Source organism: Malus sylvestris, chromosome 15 (genome assembly GCF_916048215.2).
Source record: "Malus sylvestris chromosome 15, drMalSylv7.2, whole genome shotgun sequence".
In the NCBI taxonomy this organism is placed as follows: domain Eukaryota; kingdom Viridiplantae; phylum Streptophyta; class Magnoliopsida; order Rosales; family Rosaceae; genus Malus; species Malus sylvestris.
In genome coordinates, this window is record NC_062274.1 from 16147724 (window position 1) to 16174448 (window position 26725).

At 37.9% G+C, this 26725-nt stretch overlaps 5 protein-coding genes across 5 annotated transcripts; 1 reads left to right on the forward strand and 4 right to left on the reverse strand.

Annotated features, from left to right (window-relative positions):
• Positions 1-197: 197 nt before the first annotated feature.
• On the reverse strand, positions 198-3213 carry LOC126605077 (uncharacterized). Its single transcript, XM_050272427.1, has 8 exons — positions 2864-3213; positions 2290-2357; positions 2024-2171; positions 1849-1929; positions 1559-1645; positions 1146-1231; positions 927-1047; positions 198-559 (listed from the first exon to the last, which is right to left on the reverse strand). The coding sequence occupies exons 1-8, from the start codon at positions 3143-3145 to the stop codon at positions 482-484; spliced, it is 951 nt and encodes a 316-aa protein (XP_050128384.1). The 5' UTR covers positions 3146-3213; the 3' UTR covers positions 198-481.
• A 2897-nt stretch (positions 3214-6110) lies between these two features.
• LOC126605079 (cytidine deaminase 1) lies at positions 6111-7207 on the forward strand. Its single transcript, XM_050272429.1, has one exon. The coding sequence runs from the start codon at positions 6203-6205 to the stop codon at positions 7121-7123; it is 921 nt and encodes a 306-aa protein (XP_050128386.1). The 5' UTR covers positions 6111-6202; the 3' UTR covers positions 7124-7207.
• Positions 7208-8093: 886 nt separating this feature from the next.
• Positions 8094-9666, reverse strand: LOC126605081 (PRA1 family protein F2-like). The gene has a single exon (XM_050272432.1). It carries the CDS (start codon positions 9609-9611, stop codon positions 9006-9008), a length of 606 nt encoding a protein of 201 aa, XP_050128389.1. The 5' UTR covers positions 9612-9666; the 3' UTR covers positions 8094-9005.
• Positions 9667-9794: 128 nt separating this feature from the next.
• On the reverse strand, positions 9795-12340 carry LOC126605082 (uncharacterized protein At4g29660). Its single transcript, XM_050272433.1, has 2 exons — positions 11958-12340; positions 9795-10108 (listed from the first exon to the last, which is right to left on the reverse strand). Exons 1-2 carry the CDS (start codon positions 12138-12140, stop codon positions 10001-10003), a joined length of 291 nt encoding a protein of 96 aa, XP_050128390.1. The 5' UTR covers positions 12141-12340; the 3' UTR covers positions 9795-10000.
• Positions 12341-12663: 323 nt separating this feature from the next.
• LOC126605080 (thioredoxin-like 2, chloroplastic) lies at positions 12664-15495 on the reverse strand. Its single transcript, XM_050272431.1, has 4 exons — positions 15079-15495; positions 14477-14662; positions 13393-13557; positions 12664-13047 (listed from the first exon to the last, which is right to left on the reverse strand). Exons 1-4 carry the CDS (start codon positions 15274-15276, stop codon positions 12910-12912), a joined length of 687 nt encoding a protein of 228 aa, XP_050128388.1. The 5' UTR covers positions 15277-15495; the 3' UTR covers positions 12664-12909.
• Between the last annotated feature and the right edge of the window lie 11230 nt (positions 15496-26725).

Sequence of the window (26725 nt, forward strand, 5' to 3'; positions counted from 1 at the left end):
GGTTGATTATTTTGGGGAGTGAAATCACTATATAGAGCTAAAGTATTCAAGTGTCGGAATGGTTAATCGCTATGAATTCATGTTTTAAGTATCAAATTTTGGGCGGAGTAATTAAACCTGAAACCGAAGCGCTAGAGAACGATTATATACCCTAAATAATCAACCATATCAACAAAATAGACCAAAGTCGAACAAAATTGATCAAAAATGAGATTTTCTCGACATGTATGTTGTCTTTTAACAAAGAACGGACATCTTGTAAAGCGAACATATTTCAAGAAATGTAACCACTTCAGTTGGTTTGCATGCACACTGGAGTTAAGAGCGTACAGAGAGAAAATAAGAGCAGATTTGCAAGTTCACTTACAATGAACTCTTCTTTGGGATGACTCACTGGCTATGATCTGCAACTGTTAACAAAATTCCTCTTGAAATTCGGGCATCGATTGGAAGACGAAGAAATTTCTCGCATCTGGTATCTCTATACCGTAGATAATTTTCTAGAGTATACAATGTACATAGGATCTGAGCGTCCAGGGTTCGGGGATATATCCACGGCCTGCAGAAAGTAGCAAACTAGTTCAGAAAACTACAGCAAGTCTCGACGCCTTACATTACAATACATGGCTTGGTCTTTAGGTAAACCGTATAGAACTTTGCATTACTGTACATGCTCGGCACTGAGGTCACTTAACTAAGAGATCATATTGGTCAACCAAAATCGAATGTGCAAAAAGAAGAATCAGGAAACAGGATTAAGGGAATTGGAATGTCATATGTGAACCTGAGCTGATTATCTGTGCTTTATATGCCATAAGTAGACATTGTACATGCTATGATCAATGCATGCTGCTCCGTATCGGAAAGAAAATTAGGACAGAGCAGGTGCTACTTCTGTTACTGAAACAAAATAATAGACAATCTACCTGAGGTGGTTCAAATCCTCCAGCGTAGTGGAAATATGCCCCCACAATCAAACCATGATCAGCATCACCGGTTGATGTCCATATTGAGATTGCTTTAGTCCAGAAACAACGGTTGGAAAAGCTGTTTGTCGACATTTTCATTAAGTTAGAACTGGTTGAGGGGAGACCTGAAAGATTAAGAAAAACAACTAGCACAACAAAAGTGGACAAAATGATCACCTCATTATAGCAAGTCCACCTGGCTTAAGAATCCGGCATATTTCCTTGAAAACGTCAAGAGGCTTTGTGATGTAATCAACGCTAACCTGCAATATGAAAATTCTTAAACTCCAAGAGCAGATAAATCATCAAAGTTATCAGGAACTGGAAAGATTGGTCGCCTCGAGTCATTTACTGAGATTGTGCGAACACAGAACACATTTTGCCAATTAAACCCCTAGTGCCGATCAACAAATTCATATGTGCCATTAAACAACTACACAAAATGATAATTCCTTTATGTAATCCTGATTGTCAGATTTTCTCACGTAAACACAACCAGTGATTATGAGCTCCAAAAGCATAATGCCGCCCACAGAAATTCTATCATAAGTAGATAAAATAGTAAAAAAGACGGAAAGAGAGATACATACCACATTAGTAATCACATCAAAGGAATTGTCTTCAAAGGGAAGTTTGGGGTTCACATTCAAGTCTTGCACAACATACTCTGTCAAGACCTACAAAGTTCAACGAATGACGGTATATTCATTGATTCGAAATGATAATGTAAGAAGATTCCCAAATAAGAACTGTGATGCAATTTCAATTGCAAGAAAAACAGTTTGTGTGAACATGTGTAGAATAAAAAATGAGCAAGTAATCAATGGTGCAGCACCTGCATATTTGATATGTCTACATTAAAAATCTGAGAAAGAAGTACCGGATTGCGCTTTAGCTCTTCTTCATTCATCCCCATTCCCACTATTCGCTCTTGCTTGTATCCCGGTGGAAAGTGACTGACCTAAATATACATATTAAAAACAGGATCATGACTCCGAAAACTTACAACTATGCAATGAGGATGACTCTTCACACTACAACTTAAAGAGACTCACCCAACTGCTACACATGTCCAACATGCTTACTCCTGGAGTATTGCTAGGAGGAAACACTTTTGAGTAGTACTTGGTCAGTGCCGCAATGGCCGGATCATCAATATGTGTCACAAAGCGTGGAGTCTCATAAAACACCGAATCCGATGACCTGATCAAATCAAGTTCTAGTTTTCAGAACTTATTAAGTTTAACACGAACTTAGGCTGAACTTATTAAGTTTTCTAGAACACCTAAAGGCAAAAAACACAACTTAGAGGTTTTCTTACTCATCAAAGCGCTGGAAATCCTCAGGCTTGAAGGGAAATTGCTCCGGCCATTCCACATTCTTCAGTATCTTTAATTTGACACAAAATGTGGGATTAGGCATGCCAAATAGAATTAACAAAAATCCCAACGTCAAGCAGCAGGTTAACTTTAAACATTCAGTATTTTTATATACATGGGTAATCCAGAACATTCTAATTGCAGGGTTTATGGAGACTTGAGATAACACTGCTATCCTGTGTCAATCATGCACTGTGTGCGTTTTAACTTTCTCACAAAGATTGGCTCAGAAAATTATGACATCTCGTTGCAGGGAAGTTATTCTCCGGTTTTCGCTATCCCAGTAGCTAACTGTTTCAGGTTTCTAGCTACACAAAATCACTCAATTTTCCATAACCCTAGAATCCGACATAACCGATGCAAATTTTCCTCTAAAAATCAAAACTTTAGATTCAATTCAGCAAAACAGATACATATTCCATAATCAAAATCCAAAGTTGAAGAAAACCCAGAAAGCAAATCAACAAAACAGCTAAAAGACCAAATCAAAATCCAAACTTTAGACAAAAATCCTACCTCTTCAAAAGAAGGGCCGCTCTTCAACCTTGCAGAAGCAGTGAAAGATTTCCCACCAACCGCACCAGACATGTTCATCAACTGGGCCCAAAACGAGACTCCAAGGCCCAAGATCAGACGACGGGGAGCTCTCCCTCCACTTTTCCACTTGTTGTCAACCTTTGATGAAATGGGAACTGAGCCAGCAGCTCTAGCTCTAGGAACTAAATAGGAAGAAGAACAAGGACATATACCCGCCAAAATGGGTAACTGATGGACTCTGAGACCCATGCATTTGGCCATTTTTTTATAAAATCTGAGATGATATTAAGGAAAGAAAAAGTATTTCTTAAAGATTATGTGGAAATATTGGGTCTCATCTTTGCCAACATTTGTGGTGGACTTGGAGTTTACGTGGCTATCGCATGACAGTGTTCTAATAGAGCCCATGTTTTTATTTTGTTTTTCATTATTTCGAACATCTGGTTTTTCTTTACAGAAAAATCGAGGGTAAATCGACACGTGACTTCAAATATAAAGATAAATGCTCTTCGTTACTTCACTTATAAAATAATTGGCTTGCAGATGATTTGGAAGCTTGAAAGAAGTTTTTCTGGTGTGGAATCAAGTTAATTGGTATTTTGAGTTTCAAATTTGGTTTCTCTCCACCATTATTTCTTTTTAGCACATCATTGCATTACTGTGCGATTCATCAACGTCAAAAATCAAATTCAAGATATGTTGTGTGAAATACGATTATGAAATTCGTCTCCGACCACTAGACCACGGTGATTACAATAACAGTATTTTAAAACAATTATCATTTTTGTAACGCGCTATATCTAGTTAAATTTCTCTATTAGCTTACTAATAATATATGGACTCAATCCAAATTTGGGCTTTTATGGCACATTCCTGCTTTTACTTGCAGGCTTTTTCCATTTTCCAAGTTTCTTCGTCTCTATGGCATTTCATTGTCATTTGCTTTACTAGGAAAAATAAATTAGAAATTAGTCACAGTTGAAAAGGTTAACTTGGATATATCTATCCTTGTCGAAGAAATTAAAAAGGGAAAAGTTTAAAGTGTATAAACAAGTAGTACAAAACTTTCTTTCTCTTAGTGAGAGGCTTTGTACTTGTTTAGATGTACTTTTAAAATGATTGAAAACGTTTTTTACGAAAATATTTTTGGAACCAATCCTTAGCAAAAATGCAAGTAAATTCTGGAAAAGCACTTAAAGTGCTTCCTGAAAGAAGCACATAACTGGTGCTTCTTGCAGAAAGTACTTTAAGTGCTTTTTGGAACCAAAAAATATTTTCTCTAAAAGCGATTTTAGCCATTTTAAAAGTACACCAAACGAGCCATTTCTCTCTTATTGAGAGTACTTCTTACCGTTTTGTATGAGGTTTTCAATTTTGATCAAATTTGGTGGCGCCAACCCTAATTTCGATCAAGGATGGTCGCCATTCTTCCCTTTCTTTCCTTTTCTCCGCTTTTCCATCCTTCTACTGTTTTTCCCCTTCTTATCATCCGATTTGTTCTATTCTTCTTACCGCACTAGTATCCCCCTCCTTGTTCATCCATATTTTGATCTACAACCATGCATCCTCTTGAGATGGTAAGTAGAACTCCGGTGTTTCCAACATCATCACCTTCTCTATGTTGTCTGCCTTTACTAACAATGTTGCTTATGGGTTTCCATGAGCTTCATCTTGGTAACTGGCTTCTTTCGTTTGTTTGCCAGTTATCTTTAATTTGTGGTTGTGCTCGAAGAGCTGATCGTGGTTGGATGTTGCAATTGGCGACACGTTGAATGGTTGTGGGCTTGGAATTAGACGGATCGAGAAACAGTATTGGGGCGGCGATAGCGGTAGATTTTTCTGTTTTATGTAGCTTTGCTTTTGTTTTGGAGCCTCAGCTGTTGGCTGGCCTTTTGTTTGGCCCATTTTGGCTTGTTTATATATTTTAGCTTTGGGCATGTGGTTTGCTTAAGTTTGTGGTTTGTAATAAAAGTAACTTTTCACCAAAAAAAAAAAAAAAAAAAAAAAACAGAAGTAGTACATATATGAAGAATTTCGTGAAACAGATTCACCACCACAATAGCGTCTGTATAGAAATGCAACATCATGTTTAAATTTAACTCAACTAACCCCTGATATTAGATAATTGGACTGAGACGCCATTTTAATAATAAACTTATTTCATGTAATTTTTTTTTTCTTAGAGATATTTTGTTGAATGTAAGTTGCTCTCGAGCACAAAACTTTAAATCCCTAGTACAGGTTGGAAGAAGAAGAAATATGGTGGGAAAGGAGGAACGTTGATTAGAAGGAAGGGTTCCAAAACAAGTGACAGCCAAAAAAATGGTACTTTGTGACTAGACATTTCCAAAATATGGGACAGAAAAGATAAACAAATGCTTTGCTAGCTTGCAGCAATTTAGTAGACAGAAAGTTCCAAGTGGGTAAGTGTATCAAATTTTATAACATTTTGAAGAAAAGCATATGATCCAATGATCCAAGTATAGATGCATGATTGCATGTGGGAATAGTTAGCTAGCTACTTGGCTTTTCACTTTTGCACTATGCATGCACCAAAATTATACCTACGATTCCATTTTAAAAGAGAGAAGCTCTTTTGAGTTTGAAAATTTCTCATGTAATTCAACAATTTTTCTTCAATAGTTTGGGATTACTAAGTAGTTCGGAAAACAAACTGTGATGATCGACAAACAGTAAAGATTGTTTAAAAAGTCGAACTAATTGGTAGGTTAAACTACCGAAGACAAACTCATAAATGAGATTATTCATTTTTAATTTTTCTTGCTCATCAATTGATTATTGTCTCATGCATAACTTGATTCCTGTTGAATAACCTACGGAGTAAGGGATGAGTGTAATATGCATAAATTCGTATTTAATTTTTTTTCGCTCGTTGGTTGATCATAGTCTCACACACAACTTCAAATCTTCGATCCTTGTCAAGTTATGGGGTGAAACTACAACATCCCAGACTATTGTATACAGATGAGGCAACGAGACAATCTCTTAAACTCTGGTACGAATCTCTTACTCAATGAGTAAGGTAATTTAGAATATCGGTTTTTGAAAAACAAAAGATAAAAGTTTTGTGGTTAATACGTGGCATTTAATTTGTTAATAATGTTTTTGTCTTTTTTGTTTTTAATAATGTTTTTATCTTAAATACGTAGCAACATCCACTTCAAACCTCTATATAAACAACTCCCATTCCCTCCCTACCCCTCCCCCTCCCCCTTCACATTTCTAGGATCTCTCACTCTCCGAACCCAACCCACCAATCCCATCAACCGGGGCGACCCGCCCACCCCTCTCCCCGAAATGGACCGACCCAGATTCGTAATCGAAGCCTCCGAGGCCGAATCAATGGCCAAGCAGTCCAACCTCACCGTCCTCCAGCTCCTCCCCTCCCTCGTCAAGCCCGCCCAGGCCCTCGCCCGCCCGCCCATCTCCAAATTCCACGTCGGAGCCGTCGGTTACGGTTCATCGGGTCGGATCTTCCTCGGCGTCAACCTCGAGTTCCCGGGTCTCCCCCTCCACTACTCGGTCCACGCCGAGCAGTTCCTCGTCACCAACCTCTCAATCCAATCGGAATCAAAGCTCCAATATATCGCCGTCTCCGCCGCCCCCTGTGGCCATTGCCGCCAGTTCTTCCAAGAAATCCGCGGAGCCCAGGATATCCAGATCCTAATTACCTCGGTGGAATCCGGCGACGACAACTCCGGGTTAAACGGTTTCGACCCGCTTCTCCATTTACTCCCCCACCGATTCGGACCCGAAGACCTCCTGGGACAGGACGTGCCGTTGCTCTTAGAGCAGCACGAAAACGGCCTGTCGTTTTTTAGCGAAACCCAGAATTTAACCGGCGATTTTAAACTTAATGCGGAGTTAAAAGCCGCGGCTTTAGAGGCCGCGAATAAGTCACACGCGCCGTACAGCGGGTGCCCGTCGGGTGTGGCGATTTTGGACTCCGACGGGAAAATGTACAAAGGGTCGTACATGGAGTCCGCCGCCTATAATCCGAGCATGGGCCCGGCTCAGGCGGCGCTGGTGGCTTACATTGTCGGCGGTGGTGGCGGGTATGAGAAAATTGTGGTCGCGGTTTTGGTGGAAAAAGCTGACGTCTTGGTTAAGCAAGAGCACACGGCGAGGTTGCTATTTCAGGCAATCTCGCCCAAGATCGATTTTCGGGTTTTTCACTGCGATTCGGGTTCAAATTGTGTAAAAAGTCTTGATCTTTGATGATCATGAGTAACGCGATTGTTACGAAGTGTTGTTATTGGATGAATTATGAATCAATGAAGAATAAATAAGCATTGTCCTTGACGGAGAACGGGATGTCATTTTGTGATGTTTGAGTTTCTTATTTCTGTGTATTGGGTTAGGCTGTTCATAAAGAAATAAGCGTTGTCTTTGACGGTGAACGAAATGTCATTGTAGCAGTATCCTAATCCAATTATCCTAATCCAATTAAAGTATGTGATTCGAACCTAACCTCGTTGTAAGGAAGTTATTCTCCTGCATGACGCCATGCAAATTGTAATCAATCCACTTTGTAAGTTTTTGTCACTGCCAATCTCAAAGTATATGAATCCTTGGACTTCTCTTTTTCTTATCAAATTGTTGCTCGTTTAACATTTTCACATGACAGTGTGTGATGGATGGGCATCCCTATTGTCGGGAAGTTCTTTATCCTGCATGATGCCATGCAAATTGCAATCCATCCACGGTATTGCTTTTGTTATTCCTTGTCGAAATGTAATTTCTCAGTTCAGTACTTTGCGTCATGAAATTGGCTATTACGTTACTGTCATAGCCTAGTGGGATGTTTGCCATTTAGTGGCTGCCAAGTGCCGACTTTTTTCAGAAGCTAACATTTTGCAAGGAAAAAGCATTTTTTTGTTAGTACAGTCAGCCAAACAGAGAAAAAGAACATAGATTACCATAAGCTTATGGATTGGATGGTGTAGATAGATAGCACCGGATTTAAATTGAATTAGTCAACTCCGCTTTGCAAATTTGATAGGAGTGTGGATATCAACTGAGGTGGATTTCCAATACATTCACCTTTCAAAAAAAAAAAAGGTGAAATAGCAGATGATGTCTATCACAATGGTCGAGAGTAATGATGTCGATGTATTATGTTGCGGGTTCAATTCTCATTGATCTTTCTCCTTAACAACTAACCCACTAATGTTATCGTTTATCAAAAAATAAAAATTGGTAGTATTTTCTTTAACAAAATGATGAAAACGAAACAAAAAAAAAAGTTATCAAACAAGTGCTAAAGTTTGCCAAAATATGAAGAGGGTTCCAACCTGAGCATCCAATTCTCCTATCTGACCCTGCATTGTTATCATGACATAAAGGATCTTGCAATTTGGTTGAATTTAACATATTCTTTGTAGCTATATACAATCAAGCTTAGGATGGACGTGTGATTGAAGAGTTCAAGATAATGGAACAGATTCCAAAAGCAACTTGCCAAAACCAAGCATCCATACATCAACATATACACCATGTTTCCCATCCACTAATGAAAAGATGCTGACATAGACAAATTGGTCTAACTCACATCTACGTTCGGAATCAACCTTTGAATATATGTTCTCCCATCTTGGAAATTTGGAGAAAAAAAGGTGCGTTCTTATCTACCCATCAGTCCACTGACGATGTGGAAAAAAAGTTGGAGTTAGTTGAGCCTTTTGAAGCCTTCTGTTTCCATCAATTCTCATTAAGGAAGAACCTGAATTTTCCTTTAATCTCCATGGTGCTTCTTTGCAGTTTCAGCTCCAATTGCATGTCACCATTTATATATGAATTTACAGACTTTGAGTCCTAGAGACACGTGTCAATGAACCCATAATTCACCGTCGAGAACAAGGAAAATTTGGGAAGAAAATAAGGAAAATGATTTCCACATTCCTGTTTTCTCCCTTGTTTATGTCCTTTGATTCTCTTTCGATTTTCTCAATCCAAGCAAAAGAAAAGAGAGGTGTGATGAGGGAGAAAATGAGAGTGCGGAAATCATTTCTGTTTCGGAAAAGAAAAGACAGTGAAAAAAAGGCCTTACATTTTTGCGATTCCAGGTAATAAATCATCAATCACCAATATGTAATTCTCATTATTTGGCCAAAGAATAAGAAGAAGAGGCAGCATGTTTGAGAGGCAGTTTGAGAACATGTGCACCACCTTCACCTGATCCAAGCCCTTCTTCATCATCCACAATGAAGACATCCTCAGGCACCCTCAGAGCTCCATGCACCAGAACAACCGTGAGGCCAATGGAGAGTCCGGCGACGATATGATATCTCGCATTGGTAAGGAAAAGTGCGACGACTGTGACCACCAACAGAGCCATCGTCACCACTCGTTCGTTGATTCGGTACCCTAGAATCATCAAGGGTTGGTCATGCAGGAAAAATAGAAAGAACCATGCAACCATCATGACGACGAAGACGATCAACGAAATAGGGTGCCATAGGAGGCTCAGGAAGAGGATGAACAATGTGATGATGGCATAGTTCATGCGATAGAAGGCGACGTTCGTCTTGATTCTGTGGATTGATTGGTTGAAGGTGGATGGAAGGGTGAGATTTTGCAGTTGTATCATCTCCAGCCATGGTCTTCGGTTCTCTAGGCCTGTTTGGATCTGTTCTTTTGCGCGTGTGACGAAATGTTGGTTCGATGATGGCAGGGGTTCGGTCGTGATAGTCCCGTACGTTGTCATTGTCCGGTGGCGGAGATGGAGAGATGGAGAGAAGAATAGAATGGTATGGAGGTCTGTGGCAGAGACAGTGCCGAATGCGTGTAGCTTGGATATCTAATTTTGGGGGAGAAGTTTAGATCACTGATCACGTATCAGCTACGCGTTAGGTTGATGTTTAAGCAAGTTTTTTACGATCACATGATGTTTTTGTTACAAAATTATATAAGATGTTTTATTTATAACATCGGATGTACAAAAAATGGTTCAGCTAAAATGGACGGTGACGATTGTTCCATACACGGGAGACCTTTCAAATCGACAAAGAAGCCTAAACGGTTGACATTCATCAACAGAAACATGGCACAGAATAGTAGAAGCTCGTTTAACAATTTCTCCGACTCGTCTATGACTCACTGAGTGGCTGGGACTTCTCCTTGCTGCACCCTCCACGGTCCTCCGTAAAACTTTGGCTTCATAAGAGGCACGGCCTGCCCAGGATGTTCTTCCCAGTACTTTTCCTGCACAATACCAAAGGTGAAATTTTTATGCGATCTTCAAAACTTGACATGAGAAGATTTATCTCCATTGAATTTCGGATATATATGTCAACATGTAGATATGTATTTACCGATTCACTGATATCTAAATGTCAAAAAGATATAAAGCTACTCAGCATAGATCTCCTAAAAGTAGATGAAGGGAGCTTGATAGGATTGAAGATCATCGTGTATAAACGAGCAAGTAACGAAGACAAGAGTAGTTATGTGAGATCAGCAGGCGCATTGAGAATTGTTGACAGAACTACTATGGCACCAGAAATATGTAGGAATAATTTCCAAAACATGAATTAAAACTGGGGAGGAACAAAACTGGAAGGGTGAGATGGTTGCGTGGTAACCGTTGAATTTGAAATTCAAGTTGCAGCACCATTTGAACGATTGGCAGCCATCACTTGGTTTATTTGGCTGCAAACGATTTGAATTAATGCAGAAAGATGTATCCCAAATTGGTACTTTTTGATAGTTATGTTATGGCCTTTGATCTTGTATGTGATTCAATCTAATGGCCATTATACGATTCAGAAAATAAACAACTCTTCATTGAAGAGCTGTGACTGATATTTCCGAATGGGCATGACTCGTTTGAAGAGATACATCAATCTCTAGAAATAGAGATTGTTTCCAGCATATTTGGATATAACCAAGAAGTTCTATTTCTCCCTCCCGAATTCACAAGTCTCCATTATTATTATTTTCATACAAAAACCTAGAAACTAATAACCTGCATAATTAGTTTCTAGAATCCTTGAGTTTCTTGTAAGTCTTCTATCGGTGTTGGGTTGTAAGTGCAAGATGCAGATCAACAATAGGAAGATGCTAGGCTTCATTGTATCCACAGGCTCATTCGCATACTCCCCTCTGCACACTAGATGTGGGGGCGAATAGAGTCTGAAAGATAGCATATTTATACGTGTCTTGAAGCAATCGTTCATCCTTCATCATAACCATAACCCATATGTTCTAAAAATTTCTCCAACAAAATGTGAGCTACAGACAGTAGAAATGAAACCCTATTACTTGCCCATCACTCAATAGATCCGAAAAGTAAATCAAATGGGCATCTTGGGATCGAACAGAAAGAAAACCCAAACATGGCTTGATGACAAACACGAGAAATTTCCTCCTTCAGGCCAGAACTGGAAAATAGGCATCTTTTCCAAACCCTGTTACTCCACTACCCGTAATTAAAATTTAGAAACCAAAGCGTATCAGCTCTGTGATTAAAAGCCCGATGCCAACAACAATAATCTATCGATGCTGAAGTAAACTAGACCTACTGAACCAATCAAAAGTGTGAAGTCAATTAAGCATCAAATGCTACTCCTTTCATCTCCAAACCTGATGCCAGATCTCTGACACTCCTCTCAGCTGTACATAAAGTATAATCTCAAACAATGATATATATACCTTCAAGCAGAAGACACAATGCCATAAGGCATTCTATCAAATTACATCTCCTAAACGACACATAGTTCAAACAAACTCCACAAGTTTACAGATTTATCAGCAAATTGATTTCAGTCCAATAAAAGCTTCAAGAAGAAACCGACCTTTCTTCGGTCCATGATAACTAAATCATAGACTTATCAGCACAGAGATCAATCAATAGGTTAACATTTGAAGCTAAACAAGAAAATGGAAATTTTCTAACTTTCTATTCCTATAACTTAGGGCATCAAAACTAAAAACCAATATAAAAAATTTGGGTTTTGATCAACTAAATTAACCCAGAAAATTAACAATAATAACAATAAATACAAGCAAAAAAAAAAGAAGAAAAAAAAAATTTGAAGACCCAAGTGAGTACCTTGTAAAGCTGCTCAGTGATAGCAGAACCAATGACCCCGGTGTAGAAAGCGGCGACGTAGATGGTGACCAATGGGGTGAACGATTTGGGTCTGCTGTAGGGCTCCACCATGTTCCAAAGAATCATCCTTTCCCACTTGGTGTAAACGTAGTCTGCGTATTTCCTCCATAGATAGCTCGCCATTTCCACCTGATTTTATTGATCGGTTCGAATTTGGTGTTTTCGCAGTGTCGCTGCGAGAGGATATGTAATCTAGGGTTTCGGGTTTATTGGATTTTTCTTTTCTTTTCCCGAGCTTTCTCGGCAGCCAAACGGACTACTCGAGTCGGCTGGAAAGGGTAAGCGCGGAGGGAGAGGGAAAACACAGTTGCGGTTGGAAGACAGGGAAGCACGTGACAGGGACCAAAACATAATTGTAAAACGACAAGTCGTTTATCTTTTTTCTTACCCTTTTATTGGACAGTCGGACTTTTTTACCCCCGGATGTGTATGCTATAATTTACATTGGAATAAGAATTCGAACTCGAGTGCAAGAGGAAAAACACACTACTATGGCCAACGAATTCACCGCCACCCAAGTCTAATATTAGACTATGTAAGTTCTAATCGCATATCATTGAATTATTCAAGTAGTTTAGAGCCTTGCACCCGAGGTCCTCTGTTCGAGACTTCATCCCCCCAATATCGCTTGAAAAACGAAACCTGGTTGTAAACGAAAGAATCACTCATACCATATTATGAGCCTGGAATTTCTTTAACCACAGAAATTTCAATTACATATAAATGAAATCCAGAACAAGAATGGAAAAGAATGTGGCAGAATAGCAACTTGTGCTTTTGGGTTCTTTAACATAAATATACAGAATACAGGTAGAAAGCTTAAGCTGACTATCGATGGGTTTGATACTATGGACCAGTTTTCTTTACTACAATTGCTTGAGTCGAAGAAATTCTACGATGAGGCAGATTCTAAGGGCTTGTCCTTCGGAGCTGAGGATGGTTCCCATATAAGATCTCCAACTCCCTTCGGAGGGCCAATGCTGCAACGATCTGTGTTGTGTAATGCTATAGCATCCTTTAACTTCTGTAACTGCATAAGGTTATGAACACAATCAGGTAGTACTAAAACTTGGCCATCCACAGTACCCGCATGACAAATAGAGTTAACAAGAAGATAACGGAAGATGATTGTTCTCAACAGTATGACAATCGAGTTTACTATAATCAACATAATCCTAATTTATTCAGCTATACTAATCGGAGTTGGAGTGCTAAGCCAATGATGATTCTGAGATTTGAAAACTAGGTGCTTCAGCCGGTATAAACGGTTTTTTAGGATGGAAAAGAAAAGTGAGACTAATAAACATAGGATTCAACGTACTGTTTTACCCATCTTCCCGGTATCTAACTGATAAAAACAAAGTTCAATAACTACCTTTGCAAGTGAACATGAAAAAGATTCAAGCTGTCCCTCAGATCCACGATAGAAGTGGAAATAGGGAAGCACCTTCACATTCATACTTTTGCACATTGGTTTGTTCTCGTCAAAGTTCACTTTCAGGAATAAAATCTCTGGGTGGTCTTCAGCTGTTCTGCAGAGCTGACACATGTATTAAACAATAATGTCAGGAACATAGCACCTCAACCATACAAAAACAAATTTGAAACAGTGTAACACATTTAACGTCATTTAAGTTTCTATTGAAGGGTGTTAGCTTCCAGGACATTCTTTCAAAATGAACTTCAAAATTGAAGGATTCTTATGTTCCATTAAACATTTAAGCTGAAATCTTGGGTAGAGCTATCTCCTCTCTTCAAAAAACAGTTACCATATAATGATCAGTCAAAATGTTTCTCATGAAATGACACCTCTCGATAACAGAAGGCAATGTTCCAAAAACAATGAAGCAGCTAACCAAGGCATCCTCAGCATCTAGAAATGCTTAATACAGTATATACCATAGTGGCATACAATTAGTGTAGAAAAAATATTGATGGTTCAAGGGTTTATATGTTACGCTGGCGTTGCATATAAGACAGTTCTCGAACTAAAGAGGAACACCATTAAGGACGCATGTCCAAATCAATTTCTGTCTGGATCCCAATTGCAGAAACATATATACAGCATTTTGAACTTGGTTATTTCTTTTATTTTAAACTTAGGCAGCATACAATACAACCATATAAAAGTAAAAGAACCAAGGAAAACACTCATCTGACCGAAATTAGTCCCGGTTTATCCAACAAGACATGCCACTGCTTCCTTGGGCACATTTGACATCTGGAATCAAACCATTCTAGTGAACTTGAAGTCTTACAGTTCAAGTTAGCAAGAATAAACCAGGAAGGTTTTGATGACACCAGTCCTACAATACCCGTATGTATTCACATATATGCGCATGGACATTACCTTCTTCACTGCTTTGTTTAAGTCAAACAACTTCCGAATTATTATTCACGAGCTATATGAAAGTTTTTCAAGCGTAAAGTAACGAGAAGGAACTGAATTATGAGATTACCTTCGGAAACAATGCACGGCAAGAAGCACACCAAGTCCCATAGAATTCTACAATAACTAATCTATCACCAGCTTGGGCTAAAGCACTCAAAAACTCTGGAGTAGAATGAATGTCGACCATGTTTGGAACACTTCTTTCCCACCATTTTGGCTGGTCTTTATCTTTTTCAGCAACAGAAGCCTGCACCTGCATGTAGTGCACAAGAACCCATTAGACAAACATCCTTTCACAACATCAGCAATCAGCATAGCCCAAAACTTGGGGAAAACTAACAAAACATCAATTTCCAATCGATTTTCGCCTTCCCTTTCAATATTTTCCCTTTGTGCAACTGATACCACAAGCCATATTATCGAAATTAGCTAAAACAGCGAAATGCAATGGAATATGACAACTTCAACAAATGGGGTTCCCAAAAATGCTTCTAATTTGCAGAAAACTTGCCAATTGAAACCTAATTCACAAACAAAATTACCAAAAGCTATTATATACTGCCAAATTACAACACTTCAACAAATGGGTAATCGTAAATTCGATCAAATATTAAGCAGTGACAAAAAAAAAAAAAAAAAAAAAACCTTGCCAATTGTGGATAGAATTACCTTGAAACTAACCAACTGCTTTCTGGTTCTGAAAGCAAAGGGAGCGACAGACGAATACGAAAGGGGATAAACCCTCCTGTACGGGTTTTGATTGGCTGGGAGGCCCGGTTGCAGAGAATTGAAAGAGGAGGCGAAGGAGGTGAGCAGAGACGAAGAGAAACGAAGTGAATGGAATGGTGATCTCAAAACATCAGCCATTTAATTAAATTACTTGAAAAAAAAACAGAGAAAAGTACTGAGCTTTTTGAACGAAAAAAAACCGATAAATGGTAAGAGTCAAAGTCAGAGAAGAAGAAAGGCCATGGCTTTTCGAAAAAGGAAGAGTTTTTGTAATAGTATCTGCTCCGCTGCGTGTGTGAACCAGATGGTACCAGAGGACGGACGTTGCTGTTTGGTCTGGGTCGATTCTACTTGTATTTTTTTTGTTCTTTTTATCATTATTAGAGATTATTTCTAAACTTCAAAAAAAAATTCATTCATTTGATTTAGAGACTTTAATTTTTATACGAATAAAAAAAATTAACGATTCATATGATATTACTTTCATAGTCGTTGATTTGTTATCTAAATTACATGTTAATGAAATCTTCTTTGTCAAATGTCAACTAAAAAAAGGTGAAAATTTATTTTTGTTTTCTTTCACAATAAAAAAGTTAAGGACAATAATGCAATTTTACAAAATAAAATTTTATTGTTTTTTGTTTAAGTATCACCTATATGTGATTTTATCAATCTTTAATTTTCAAAATATAAATAAATAAATAAATAAATAAACCTCTCCCCCTCCTTCCCCACTCTCACGATGGTGTTTTTGTCACTCTCTTCCTTTCTCCTTCAATTTAGAAAATAAAAGTAAAAATTTCACACACTTTGTGTATACTAGTCTATATAAATCAAACAAATTAATCACAATGATATTGCTACAATGTGTTCAGATTAGTTAGTTTTTTTAGAATGATATTTGGATGAAAAATAGTTCTTCTAGGACATTCTTTACAAAATGAATTTTAAGTACTGGTTTGGTACTGAGGTACTTTTATAAAAAATGGGTATCAGAAAAAGCTAAGCTCAAAAAGTGTTTGGTAAATACTTAAAAACAGCTTATTTTCACAGTTTTGGGTGAAAAAAAAAACTAAAAATATGAAGCAGCAAAGATGAACTTATTCTCACAGCACAATATAAGCAGTTTTTTTTTTAAGCACAGCAATACCAAATCAGCCTAAACTCATCATTCTCTAACATTTTAACCAAAATAACTACACAAGGAAAATTAGATGAAATGACCTAGTAGACAAATGTGGATGTGTGTTCATTTAATTGATTATTAGACGGAGCTCACGCACGATATGTGTGTAATTATAAATATTTAAAAACACACTCGGTTTAATAAGGAAGTTAGGAGAGAAAGAATATAATAATATGGAGCCACCAGCTAAAAGACAAAAACTCGAGGTTATGCAAGCATCACCAAGAGTTTTAGGACACTTAGGCCCCGTTTGGAATTGAGGTGATTTTAAAAAAAGCTACTGTGAAAGAAAGCTGAGGGTCATTTTTGTGTTTGGTAAACTGAAAAAAAAGGGCTTATTTTGGAAGCTGCTGTGAGAATAAGCTGAAAATCAAAGGAAAAGCTGAAGCTGCTATTTGCTGCTTTGAAAAAAAACCAGTTTTTTCAAAGCACACGGAGCTACAGTGCTCCTTTAATGAAAAGACACACTATCATCCTACTTTTTTTCCAAAAGCACTTTCACAAAAAAGTTTACCAAACACTCTACTGGCTTTATTTCACAGCCGCTTATTCTCACAGTACAGCCGCTTATTCTCACAGCAGCTTTTTTTCAAAGCACAGCAATACCAAACCAGCCCTTACTATATGGATGAATAAAATATAAGCTTTATTCAACCTAAAAAACATTACAACCAGAGAGGGTAGTAAATAGTGAAATTTGAACGCGCCTCACGCGCGTTGTCGGTTTCTTCCTTTTTCTTTCACCAGGTGAGTTTTGCGTTGTGCTTTTCAGCAGCAAGGTGGATCTGGCGGACGGTAGTGGTGGATTGGCAGTCTTCGGACTGCCGGGGACTGCTGTTTTCGAGTTTAAGTGTACTGATTTGAGGGTTTTAAAACGAAATCATGTTGAGCCTGAGATTGCGACTGTTTGTAATGATGATGATCAACAAGCTGCGATGGAGACCACCAGGCCAATGATGGCTACCGACGGTGTCAAATTGAGTTGGAGAGACAAACTTCTGAATGTTCAGAATGGATTACATGCTCTGGATTTGGATAATTTCAAGTGCGATCTTGATGATGAGTTGGATTGTGCAGTTACAAGGGGTGAACGTGGCCCTAGCTTTCAATTTTCTGAACGAGCAATGAGGAAGATGTGCGAGCCCTGAGAGAAGTCGTTAATTGTCAAGTTGTTGGGTAAGCCTCTCTCAATTGCTGTTTTGTATAATCGTCTAAAAGGAAAATGGAGTCCGAATGTTGGTTTTAAGCTGTAGATTTAATTAATGGCTATTTTGTTGCAACTTTTAAGAAGAATGAGGATTTGGAATTTGTTCTTACTGGAGGACCTTGGGTTATTTCGGGTCAGTACCTTGTAATTCATAAATGGAAACCTGGGTTTGATGCTAATTCTTCCAAAATTACTAGGACTGCTGTTTGGGTTAAAATTTTAAGAATTCAAGCTGAATTTCTTGATGTTTGGGCTCTGAAACGAATTGGTTCTTTTCTTGGTAAAGCTCTGAAAATTGATGCACTAACTTTGGCTCGGGCTAGAGGCAAATTTGCTCGAATTTGTGTTGCATTGGATCCAACTAAACCTTTGGAGGCTTATGTGCAATTGAATGGTGCATGGTTCAACTTAGAGTATGAGGGTCTTCCTGATATTTGCTTCAAATGTGAAGTGTATGGTCATAGAAGAGTAGTTGTATTGTCACTAGTGAGGTGGTTGGTGATGTTTCTAGTGATGTAAATGGTATGAATGTTGATATTGGTGGAAATGAGGTTGGTGCAAGTGATGGTTGTACCGTTAATTCTGATACTAATGTTTGCAATACTAGTGTTGATGGTTCTGTTAAGGAATCTGTTTTGGGACCTTGGATGATTGTTCAAACAAAGAGAAGGGGTAAGAAAATGAGTGGGGAAGTAGCTTCTGGTAGTAATAAAGGGGCTACTGGGTCTCGTTTTTCTGTGTTATCGAAAGAAGATAATTCTCCTTCAGTTTTCAAGGCCAATATTGGTTCCAATGTTGGAGGAGATGCTGCTAGTACTAAAGTTTGGACTCCTAAAGTCAAGAAGACCACTATTTCTAATAGAGCTCATGTGGCCGATATTTCTAATTCTGTGCATAAAAGTGATACTCAAAAGGAGACTGGTTTTATGAAGAGCACTAATGTGGAAAATTCTAGTGTGATTCATCCTTATTTTGAATTTGGTGAATCTGTTTCAACTGATTGGTTTCGCAGTGAGGATTGGTTTCTCAATTGGTTTTCAGGCTTCATTTAATGGTCATGAACCACCTAATATCCATGCTATTGTGGTAAGATGGACATGACTATTGGTAATGATTTGCATATGCAAGGTCAAGATGATTTGGTGGGTGGCAATTCGTTACCTATAGATGATATGATTTCTAAGGATGGTCCTAATTCCCATGTTGGGGAGTGACCATTCTTTTCTTCTTGATTTGCCTGATTGGGCCCCTTCCTCTATAGTAGTTGTTATGAATATTTTAACTTGGAATATCATAGGAGCTGGGAGAGATATGGCTGCCACTACTGTGAAGAAGTTGGTGATGCAATATAAAGTAGATTTGTTGGTTGTTGTGGAAGCCCGTATCAGTGGGGATAAAGCGAAAGAGATTATTCGAAATTTTGGTTTCCGTAGTTGGGAGATTGTGGATGCTACGGGTTTTTTTGGGGGTATGTGGCTTTTATGGAATGAGACTAAAGTTAAGGTGAAGTTTGTTGAAGCTTGTGAGCAAGCTCTTACTGTTCAAGTATTTTATGATTGTAAGCGTAGTTGGTATTTTTCCGCTATTTATGGCAGCCCTGATATTAAAAAGAGAAATGCCTTATGGGAATTTTTCTATAATTTTAAGTCTAGATGCGATCTTCCTTGGCTTCTTGTTGGAGACTTTAATGAGTTGTTGGCCTATGATGAAAAGAATGGGGCTCTGGAAGCGTTAGTTTGGGTGGTTTTAAGGATTCGTTTGATGTTAATTTTATGGTGGATTTGGGATTTTCGGGTCATTTTTTCACTTGGGATGGTGTTAATAAAAATGGTGTAAGAGTCTATGAAAGGCTTGATAGGGCAATTTGTGATATTGGTTGGAGGGAGATGTTTCCTGAAGCTCATATCAAACACCTTGCAAAAACTATTTCTGATCATACTCCTGTGCTCATCACTTTGGAAAGCAAGCATATTCCCAATCCAGAGTTCAAACCGTTTAGATTTGAGGTTATGTGGATGAAGCATGAGTGTTTCAAGCATTATTTGGAGTCTAACTGGAAGTCCCAAGATGTTGGTATAAACCAGAAACTTGGTTTTTTTTCTGGTAAGCTGAGATGGTGGAATAAAAATATGTTTGGTCGTCTTGAGTGGAAGAGAACAAGGTTACTTGCTCGAATTGAGGGTGTTCAAAAGGCTCTATGTAATAATTGCTGGCCTTTTTTGTTGAGGTTGAATACTTCCTTATCTAAGGAATATAATAATCTTCTTGAGCAGGAGGAAATTTTTTGGAAGCAAAAATCAAGAGTTAAATGGCTTTAAGGGGGAGATAGGAATACAAGGTTCTTTCATCTTTCTACCATCATTAGAAGGAGAAGGAACAAAATTGAAGGTTTGTTGAATAATGATGGCGTGTGGGTGGAGGATAAGGAGGATCTCAAGCAGATTGCGGTGCATCACTTTTGTTCTTTATTTGCTGATTCTTTTTATAGGACTTCTAACGGTGTGATGCCTAATCTTTTCTCTTATGTCGATTAGTCTTTGCTTGGTGCTTTAAAAGAAGATGTGTCTCTTCAAGAAGTTAAAGATAGTTTGTTTTCTATTGGTGCTTTGAAGGCTCTTGGGCCAGATGGTTACCCTGCTGCATTTTTTCAGAATTTTTGGGAGTTATGTAGCTCTGACATCCTTTGTCTTATTACTGAGTGTTTTAAGAAGGCTCTATTCCAGATGGTCTTGGTAGTACCTTAATCACTTTTATTCCTAAGGTTGATGGCTTTCAAGAAATTTCCCAATTTCGTCTTATAAGTTTGTGTTCTACTTTGTATAAAGTGGTGACCAAAATTCTTGTTAACAGATTGAGACCTATTATGAAATCCATTATCAATCCTAATCAGGTTAGTTTCATCCCTGGAAGACATATTACTGATAACATTATAATTGCTCAGGAAGTTTTGCATACTTTCTCCATCACTAGAGGGGCCAGAGGCTATATGGCTTGGAAAATTGATTTGTCTAAAGCCTATGACAAACTTAGATGGGATTTTATAAGGGAAGTGCTTGTTGAAGTGGGTATTGATGATTTGACTGTCAAGCTTATTATTATGGATTGTGTAAGTAAAGTGGATTACAAGATTGTAGTTAATGGGGAATGCTCAACCAGTTTTAAGCCGGAGAGAGGTGTTAGGCAGGGTGATCTTCTCTCTCCATATCTTTTTGTGATATGTGTGGAGAAGTTGGGGCATTTTATCAGTGAAGATGTCTCTAATAAATGTTGGAAGCCTGTCAAAGTGGCTAAAAAGGGCCTGCCATTTCGCATTTGTTTTTTGCAAATGATATTATTCTCTTTAGCGAGGCTTCTATTTCTCAAGCTAAAGTGGTTAAACGTTGTTTGGACACTTTTTGTTGTTTATCTGGGCAACAAATTAGCTTTAAGAAGTCTTAAATTTTTTGCTCTTCTAATGTGGATAGCAGTGTTGCTGATCTAATTAGTGAAATTTGTGGCTTTCCAATTGCTCAGGACTTGGGAAAGTATCTATGTGTGCCTTTAATTCATTCTCGAATTAATTCCAGCACCTATATGGAGGTTGTTAACAAGGTTTAGAGTAGACTCTCTGCTTGGAAAGCCAACACTTTATCTCTTGCTGGAAGAACTACTCTTATTCAAGCGGTTACTTAAGCTATTCCAGTTTATGTGATGCAAACAGCCAAGCTCCCAGTTAGCACTTGTGATTTAATTTATGGATTGAATAGGAAATTTTTGTGGGGTTCTTCTGAAGTCAAAAGTAAAACTTGTTTGGTTAGATGGAGTTCTGTTTGTCTTCCGAAGAACAAAGGTGGTTTAGGTCTTAAGAGAATGAAGTACATGAATGCTGCTCTTTTGGCCAATTCCAGTTGGCGTTTGTTACAACGGGATGATGATCTTTGGGCTAGTACTTTTAGAGGTAAGTGCTTAAGTGGGGTGAATTCCGATATTCTCAAATGGCCAACTGGTAGGGTAGCTTCTAGCTTTTGGAAGGCTGTTGTTTATGGTGGTTAATTGTTGAAAAATGGTCTTATTTTGAGGGTCGGCTCATGTGCTAATATTAGTTTTTGGTTTGATGCCTGGCTTGATGATGGCATTTTCGCTGATAAGGCCTTGATTCCTTTGGATGTTTCTGCTAAGGCCATCTCCAACCGATGGCTAGCCAGATGGTTCGTTTTAGCCATCTGGCCTCCAAAATATTAATATTTTAATGAACAGTACATTGCCATATTTGCCTCCATCTCCAATCGAGGGCCAAAGGGCCATAGGGCTCGTTTTAGCCCTGTCACAAAAAATCGTCTCCAACCGAGGGCCAAAGGGCCAAACATAATTTATTATTTAAATTTAAAAACCACAACAACTTAAATTCAAAAACTACAACTTATATTTAAAAACTACAAGTTAAATTTAAAAACGATGAATTAAATTTAAAAACTACAAATAAAATTTAAAAACAACATTAACTTGAATTTAAAAAATATATATATGAAACAAATTTTGTGAAATAGAAGTTATACGAAAGAAATAGAATTTAAAATAAAATAAAACAAATTTTGTGAAATAGAAGTTATAGGAAAAAATAGAAGTTATAGGAAAAAATGGAATTTAAAAAAATATGAAACAAATTTTGTAAAATAAAAGTTATACGAAAAAAATAGAATTTAAAAAAAAATATGAAAAATAGAAGTTATAGGAAAAATTTTGTAAATAAAAAATAATAATAAAACTGTTAAAAAAATTCAAATGCAACGGCTAACTAACGTCAGCTAGTCGTTGCATTTGAATTTTTTTCTTAAGCATTTCTGTCGGTTATAACCGATAGGAAAGATGATTTTTCTGGCCAGCCTTCCAGCGCTCTCCGATTCCATGGGGTCCTTTCAGATTCCACAGCCTTCTGGCCTAACCTTCGGTTAAAGACGGTTTTCGAGCTATTTTCGGCCCTTTAGACCATTCGGTTAGAGATGGTCAAAAGCTTTAAAGGTTATAGACTTTTGCTATGGTAATTGTTGGAATGTTTTTGCCTTGAAAGTTGTTCTTCCGGAGGATTATGTTTGGAAGATTTCTGCGATTCCTATTGGTCTTAATGATGGAGATAGTGATTGTATTATTTGGAAGCATTCAAATGATGGAAATTTTAGTGTTAAATCAACTTATCTTGCAAGTATTGATGATGAAGACTGTTGATGCACAAAATCAGTGAGAACTTTGGTACAACAGAAAGTGTTAAGTTTGTGACATTCGCTAGATTGCTCCGGTTACTAGTGTGGATAAGTATGCAAATGGATAGAGACAAGGAAGCAAACACAAGATGTACGTGGTTCACCCAAATTGGCTATGTCCACGGAGTAGAGGAGTTCTCATTAATTGTGAAGGGTTTACACAAGTACATAAGTTCAAGCTCTCATTTAGTGAGTACTAGTGAATGATTTAGTACAAATGACATTAGGAAATATTGTGAGAGAATGATCTCTATTTATAAAAGAGAGTTTCTAGTTTCATTATGACATTGACACATGTCGTGTTGTGATTGGCTTCTGATGTTGACACGTGTCACGTTATGATTGGCTTCTGATGTCGACACCTGCCACGCTGTGATTGGCCTCCTGGTTGGAGGGAAACTCTTCTGGGTCCTTGACGGTATAACGTTGACCAGTGCTAAGTAGTTTCGGGATTGGTCAAGTATGGTACAAACAATGCTCCCCAAAGTTCCCGAGTGAGGGAAGCTCCTCGGTTGGGGACTTGCAAGATCGAAGCTATTGAGTAATCACAAAACTTCTAAGTACCGAAGTGTGGTATCATTTTCACTTGCCTTATCTGTCTCATATGTAGATGTGGCATCTTCTCTGGAAGTAATTTTCCTCCATCCAGGGATGGTATCTTTAACCGATGAAGATGCACAAGGTAATGTATCAATTTCACTTGAAACTTACTTGTAGTTTCGGTCTTGGTCAAGTGCGATACAAACCCTATAGTAGAAGTCCCCTAAGTCGCCGAGCTAGGAGATTTACCGAAAGAGGTAATAGACAAGGTAAGCAATCAGACTTCTAAGCAAGCTACCTGGATCGGAGGTTCGACTTCGGTTTTCAGTTGATTGTTCTCCTTCTCCTTGTGTCGTAAACAGCAACAAGGATAAGGAGAAGCAAATTGATAAGAGATGATATGAGATACTTTTGCTTCTGAAGAAGTAACTTTCCACAGGCTTATTCTTGAACTGGGCTGGAGGGTTTTCTGGTTTCCTCCAAAGTATAAGGTCGACTCAAGAATTTGAGGAGCAAAACAAGTCCATCAAATTTAGAGTACGTTCGACCTTGATGATATGGGATACTTTTGCTGTTGACAAAGTAATGGATGTATCGGCACGTGTTCTGTTATGCTTTGATGCGAAAATTATCTTAACACACAAATTTAACCCTCTTTTGACAACTGTAGTATAAATATAAGTATGGATCGTTCTGTACCGGGGATTAGGAGGGCTTGCTAATAACCTCTAAACTGACTCAAAAACATAAAACTAAACTTAAAAATACTTAACAAGACTCACAAGACTCAAAGCAAACTTAAAATATTCAAACCAGCTTAGAACAACTAAATAAACTTAAACTAGACACTAGGAATGACTTTGGACGAAAATTGACTTTTACTTGAATCAAAACATTTAAAAACAAAAATTAAAACAGATTCTAACTAATTAAACACACTAAAGTAAAGGGGGATTGAGTTTTGGACGAAGTTGAAACAAACAAACAAGTATGAAAAACTAGACAGATTGTAAAACAAATTTGAGAAATAAGATGATGGATGAGATAGCTAGAGGCTTTTTCTCCACACGTGACATGTATGCAAATAACTCGATTTCCAATTACTACTTCATTGAATTATGAACGACAATACTCCAAATTAACCGTGACATCACTAGTTAACTCTCAGATTTTCCTTATTTTATTGGATTGGATGACATCATTCGACAACCCAAAACATTCTTCTAAAGTCCCCTACATGACATCATAATAGAGATACAATAAAAGATCATTACGTTTAATGAAAATCATAAGCATTGACAAAGCACTTGCAACTATGACATCATGCCACTCATGCTAGGAATTGAACTTAACACGATCGTTTATAAGCGACCTTCACTACATGTGAATATAAGTTTGTAACGATTATGTGAAACTTCCTTATATTCTAGTAACATATTTATGCATGCCAATTAAGTGTCGACCCTTAATTTACAAATACAAATAAGTTATCAATCAAATAGTTAAGCCAACTGCATTCACGATTCAAGAGTTCATAACTGTAATTTATCAAATTATATTGCACACATAATCATGGCTTTGAAATCACCCCTAGCTAAGAGGGGTTTAGCCACTCATATTCACAACAAAACAAAAGAAAATGAATTTAAACATTGGAAACAAAAGAAAGAAAACACCTAAACGCTCTAACGATCCAAGTTGGACAACAAGCACGTCCAAGCACTTTCCTTCCCTTTCTTTGCTACGGCACAAGGTGTTGGTAAATGTTTGAAGGTTTGTTTGTATGGAGGAATGGATGTGAAGATGAATGAATGTGTTTGGATGAAGGTTGTATTGAATGCGGAAAAGAGTGGAGAATTGTGTAGATGATGTGTGTGTGTTTTGGATGGATTTTTTCTCTGGTTATGGTGAAGGGTGGATGTATTTATAGGCTAAGGAGAGGACCACCATCTAATTAAGGTGGTAGTGGTATATGTTGTGGTAATGAGTGGATGTAATGGGTGTAATGAGTGTTGTGGTAATGAGTGGATGTAATGGGTGTAGTGGATGGAGCTCACGGCAAGGGGATGGAAGGGAATGGATTTGTGAGATGTCATGTTTTGTCGTGGTGTGGTTTATGTATGTTTAAGGAGAAGGGATGGCTGAATGTTAAAGGAGAAAAAACCCCCATTTCCTTGCGGTAGAATTGTCTCCCTTGCATGTGTGTATATGAATGATGTCTCCATACTTTGCATGTCTCTCTGCCCTCCAAGCTGTCCATGCACTTTCTGTCCATGTCGTGCCTTTCTTTCCCATGTCTGTGTTGTCCATGTACTCATCATTTCCACTCATTCATTCTTTATTTTCTACTGTCCATGCCGTGTGTTCCTTGCTGTTTTCTCTCTTTATTTCCACATGTATCAGCTGTTACTCTTGCACACACATGCTCTTCATCATTTCAGCTACCAATCAACACCTTTTCTGCCTATTTTGTGTTCCTATTTGCATGTGTGTGAGCTATCCATGTTTCTTCCATGTGCTGTGTTCATCTTCATCATTTCAGCTAGCAATCAACACATTTTCTGTCATCACATGGCAGCTATGATGTTTGTAGTTGTAGGTCAACACACTTGCACACACAAATACTGATTTCTAGCCTTCTAATCTTCAAAAACGTCCATCCTCATGTCTCCATGCTTGCACTATCCAATCTTGGCCCAAAAATGCTCTAAAATGTTCCAAATAGCACTTTGTTGCCAACTTTGTTATTTGAACCTACAAACACACGAAAATAGCTTAAAGTACTAAAATAACTAGAATTAAACTAAGTAAATGCCAAGAAACAAGCTAACTAAGTTACATAAATATGCTCCTATCAAATTCCCCCACACCTAGCTTTTGCTAGTCCTCGAGCAAAACAGAAGAAACAAAACGAAACAAAACAAACAAAACACAACCTAACCTTCCAACATTTGCCTCAGGGATTTCCAATGCACATGACATGTTAAAAATCATCATTCCCACAGATATTGGTTATCTTCACACTTGAGCACAAACTTAATCACAGTCACTACTTACTAGTTCACAATTAACCAATTAAAACAATGTTTTGAATGTAGTAACATGCCTTAGAGAATTTGCTCAATTCCTTATAAGATACTCTCTATTTTCACACACACATTTTCTGACTACACACCCTACATTAAAGACTGGGACTCTCATATGTTATAACAAAGGAAGCAATTTTCTGGAGTTATTAAGCATGTTTAGATATGATCTCATGAATGGTATGCTACTACTTAGATGCGAGAACCAGTGACACCATATGCTCATACCAATTTCGAACTCCCCAAATTGAAACACACAACACTCAAGATTGAAGTCAAGGGTTGTAACAGGGCTTGAGGGTAATGGTTAACAAAGAAAGGATAGGAATAA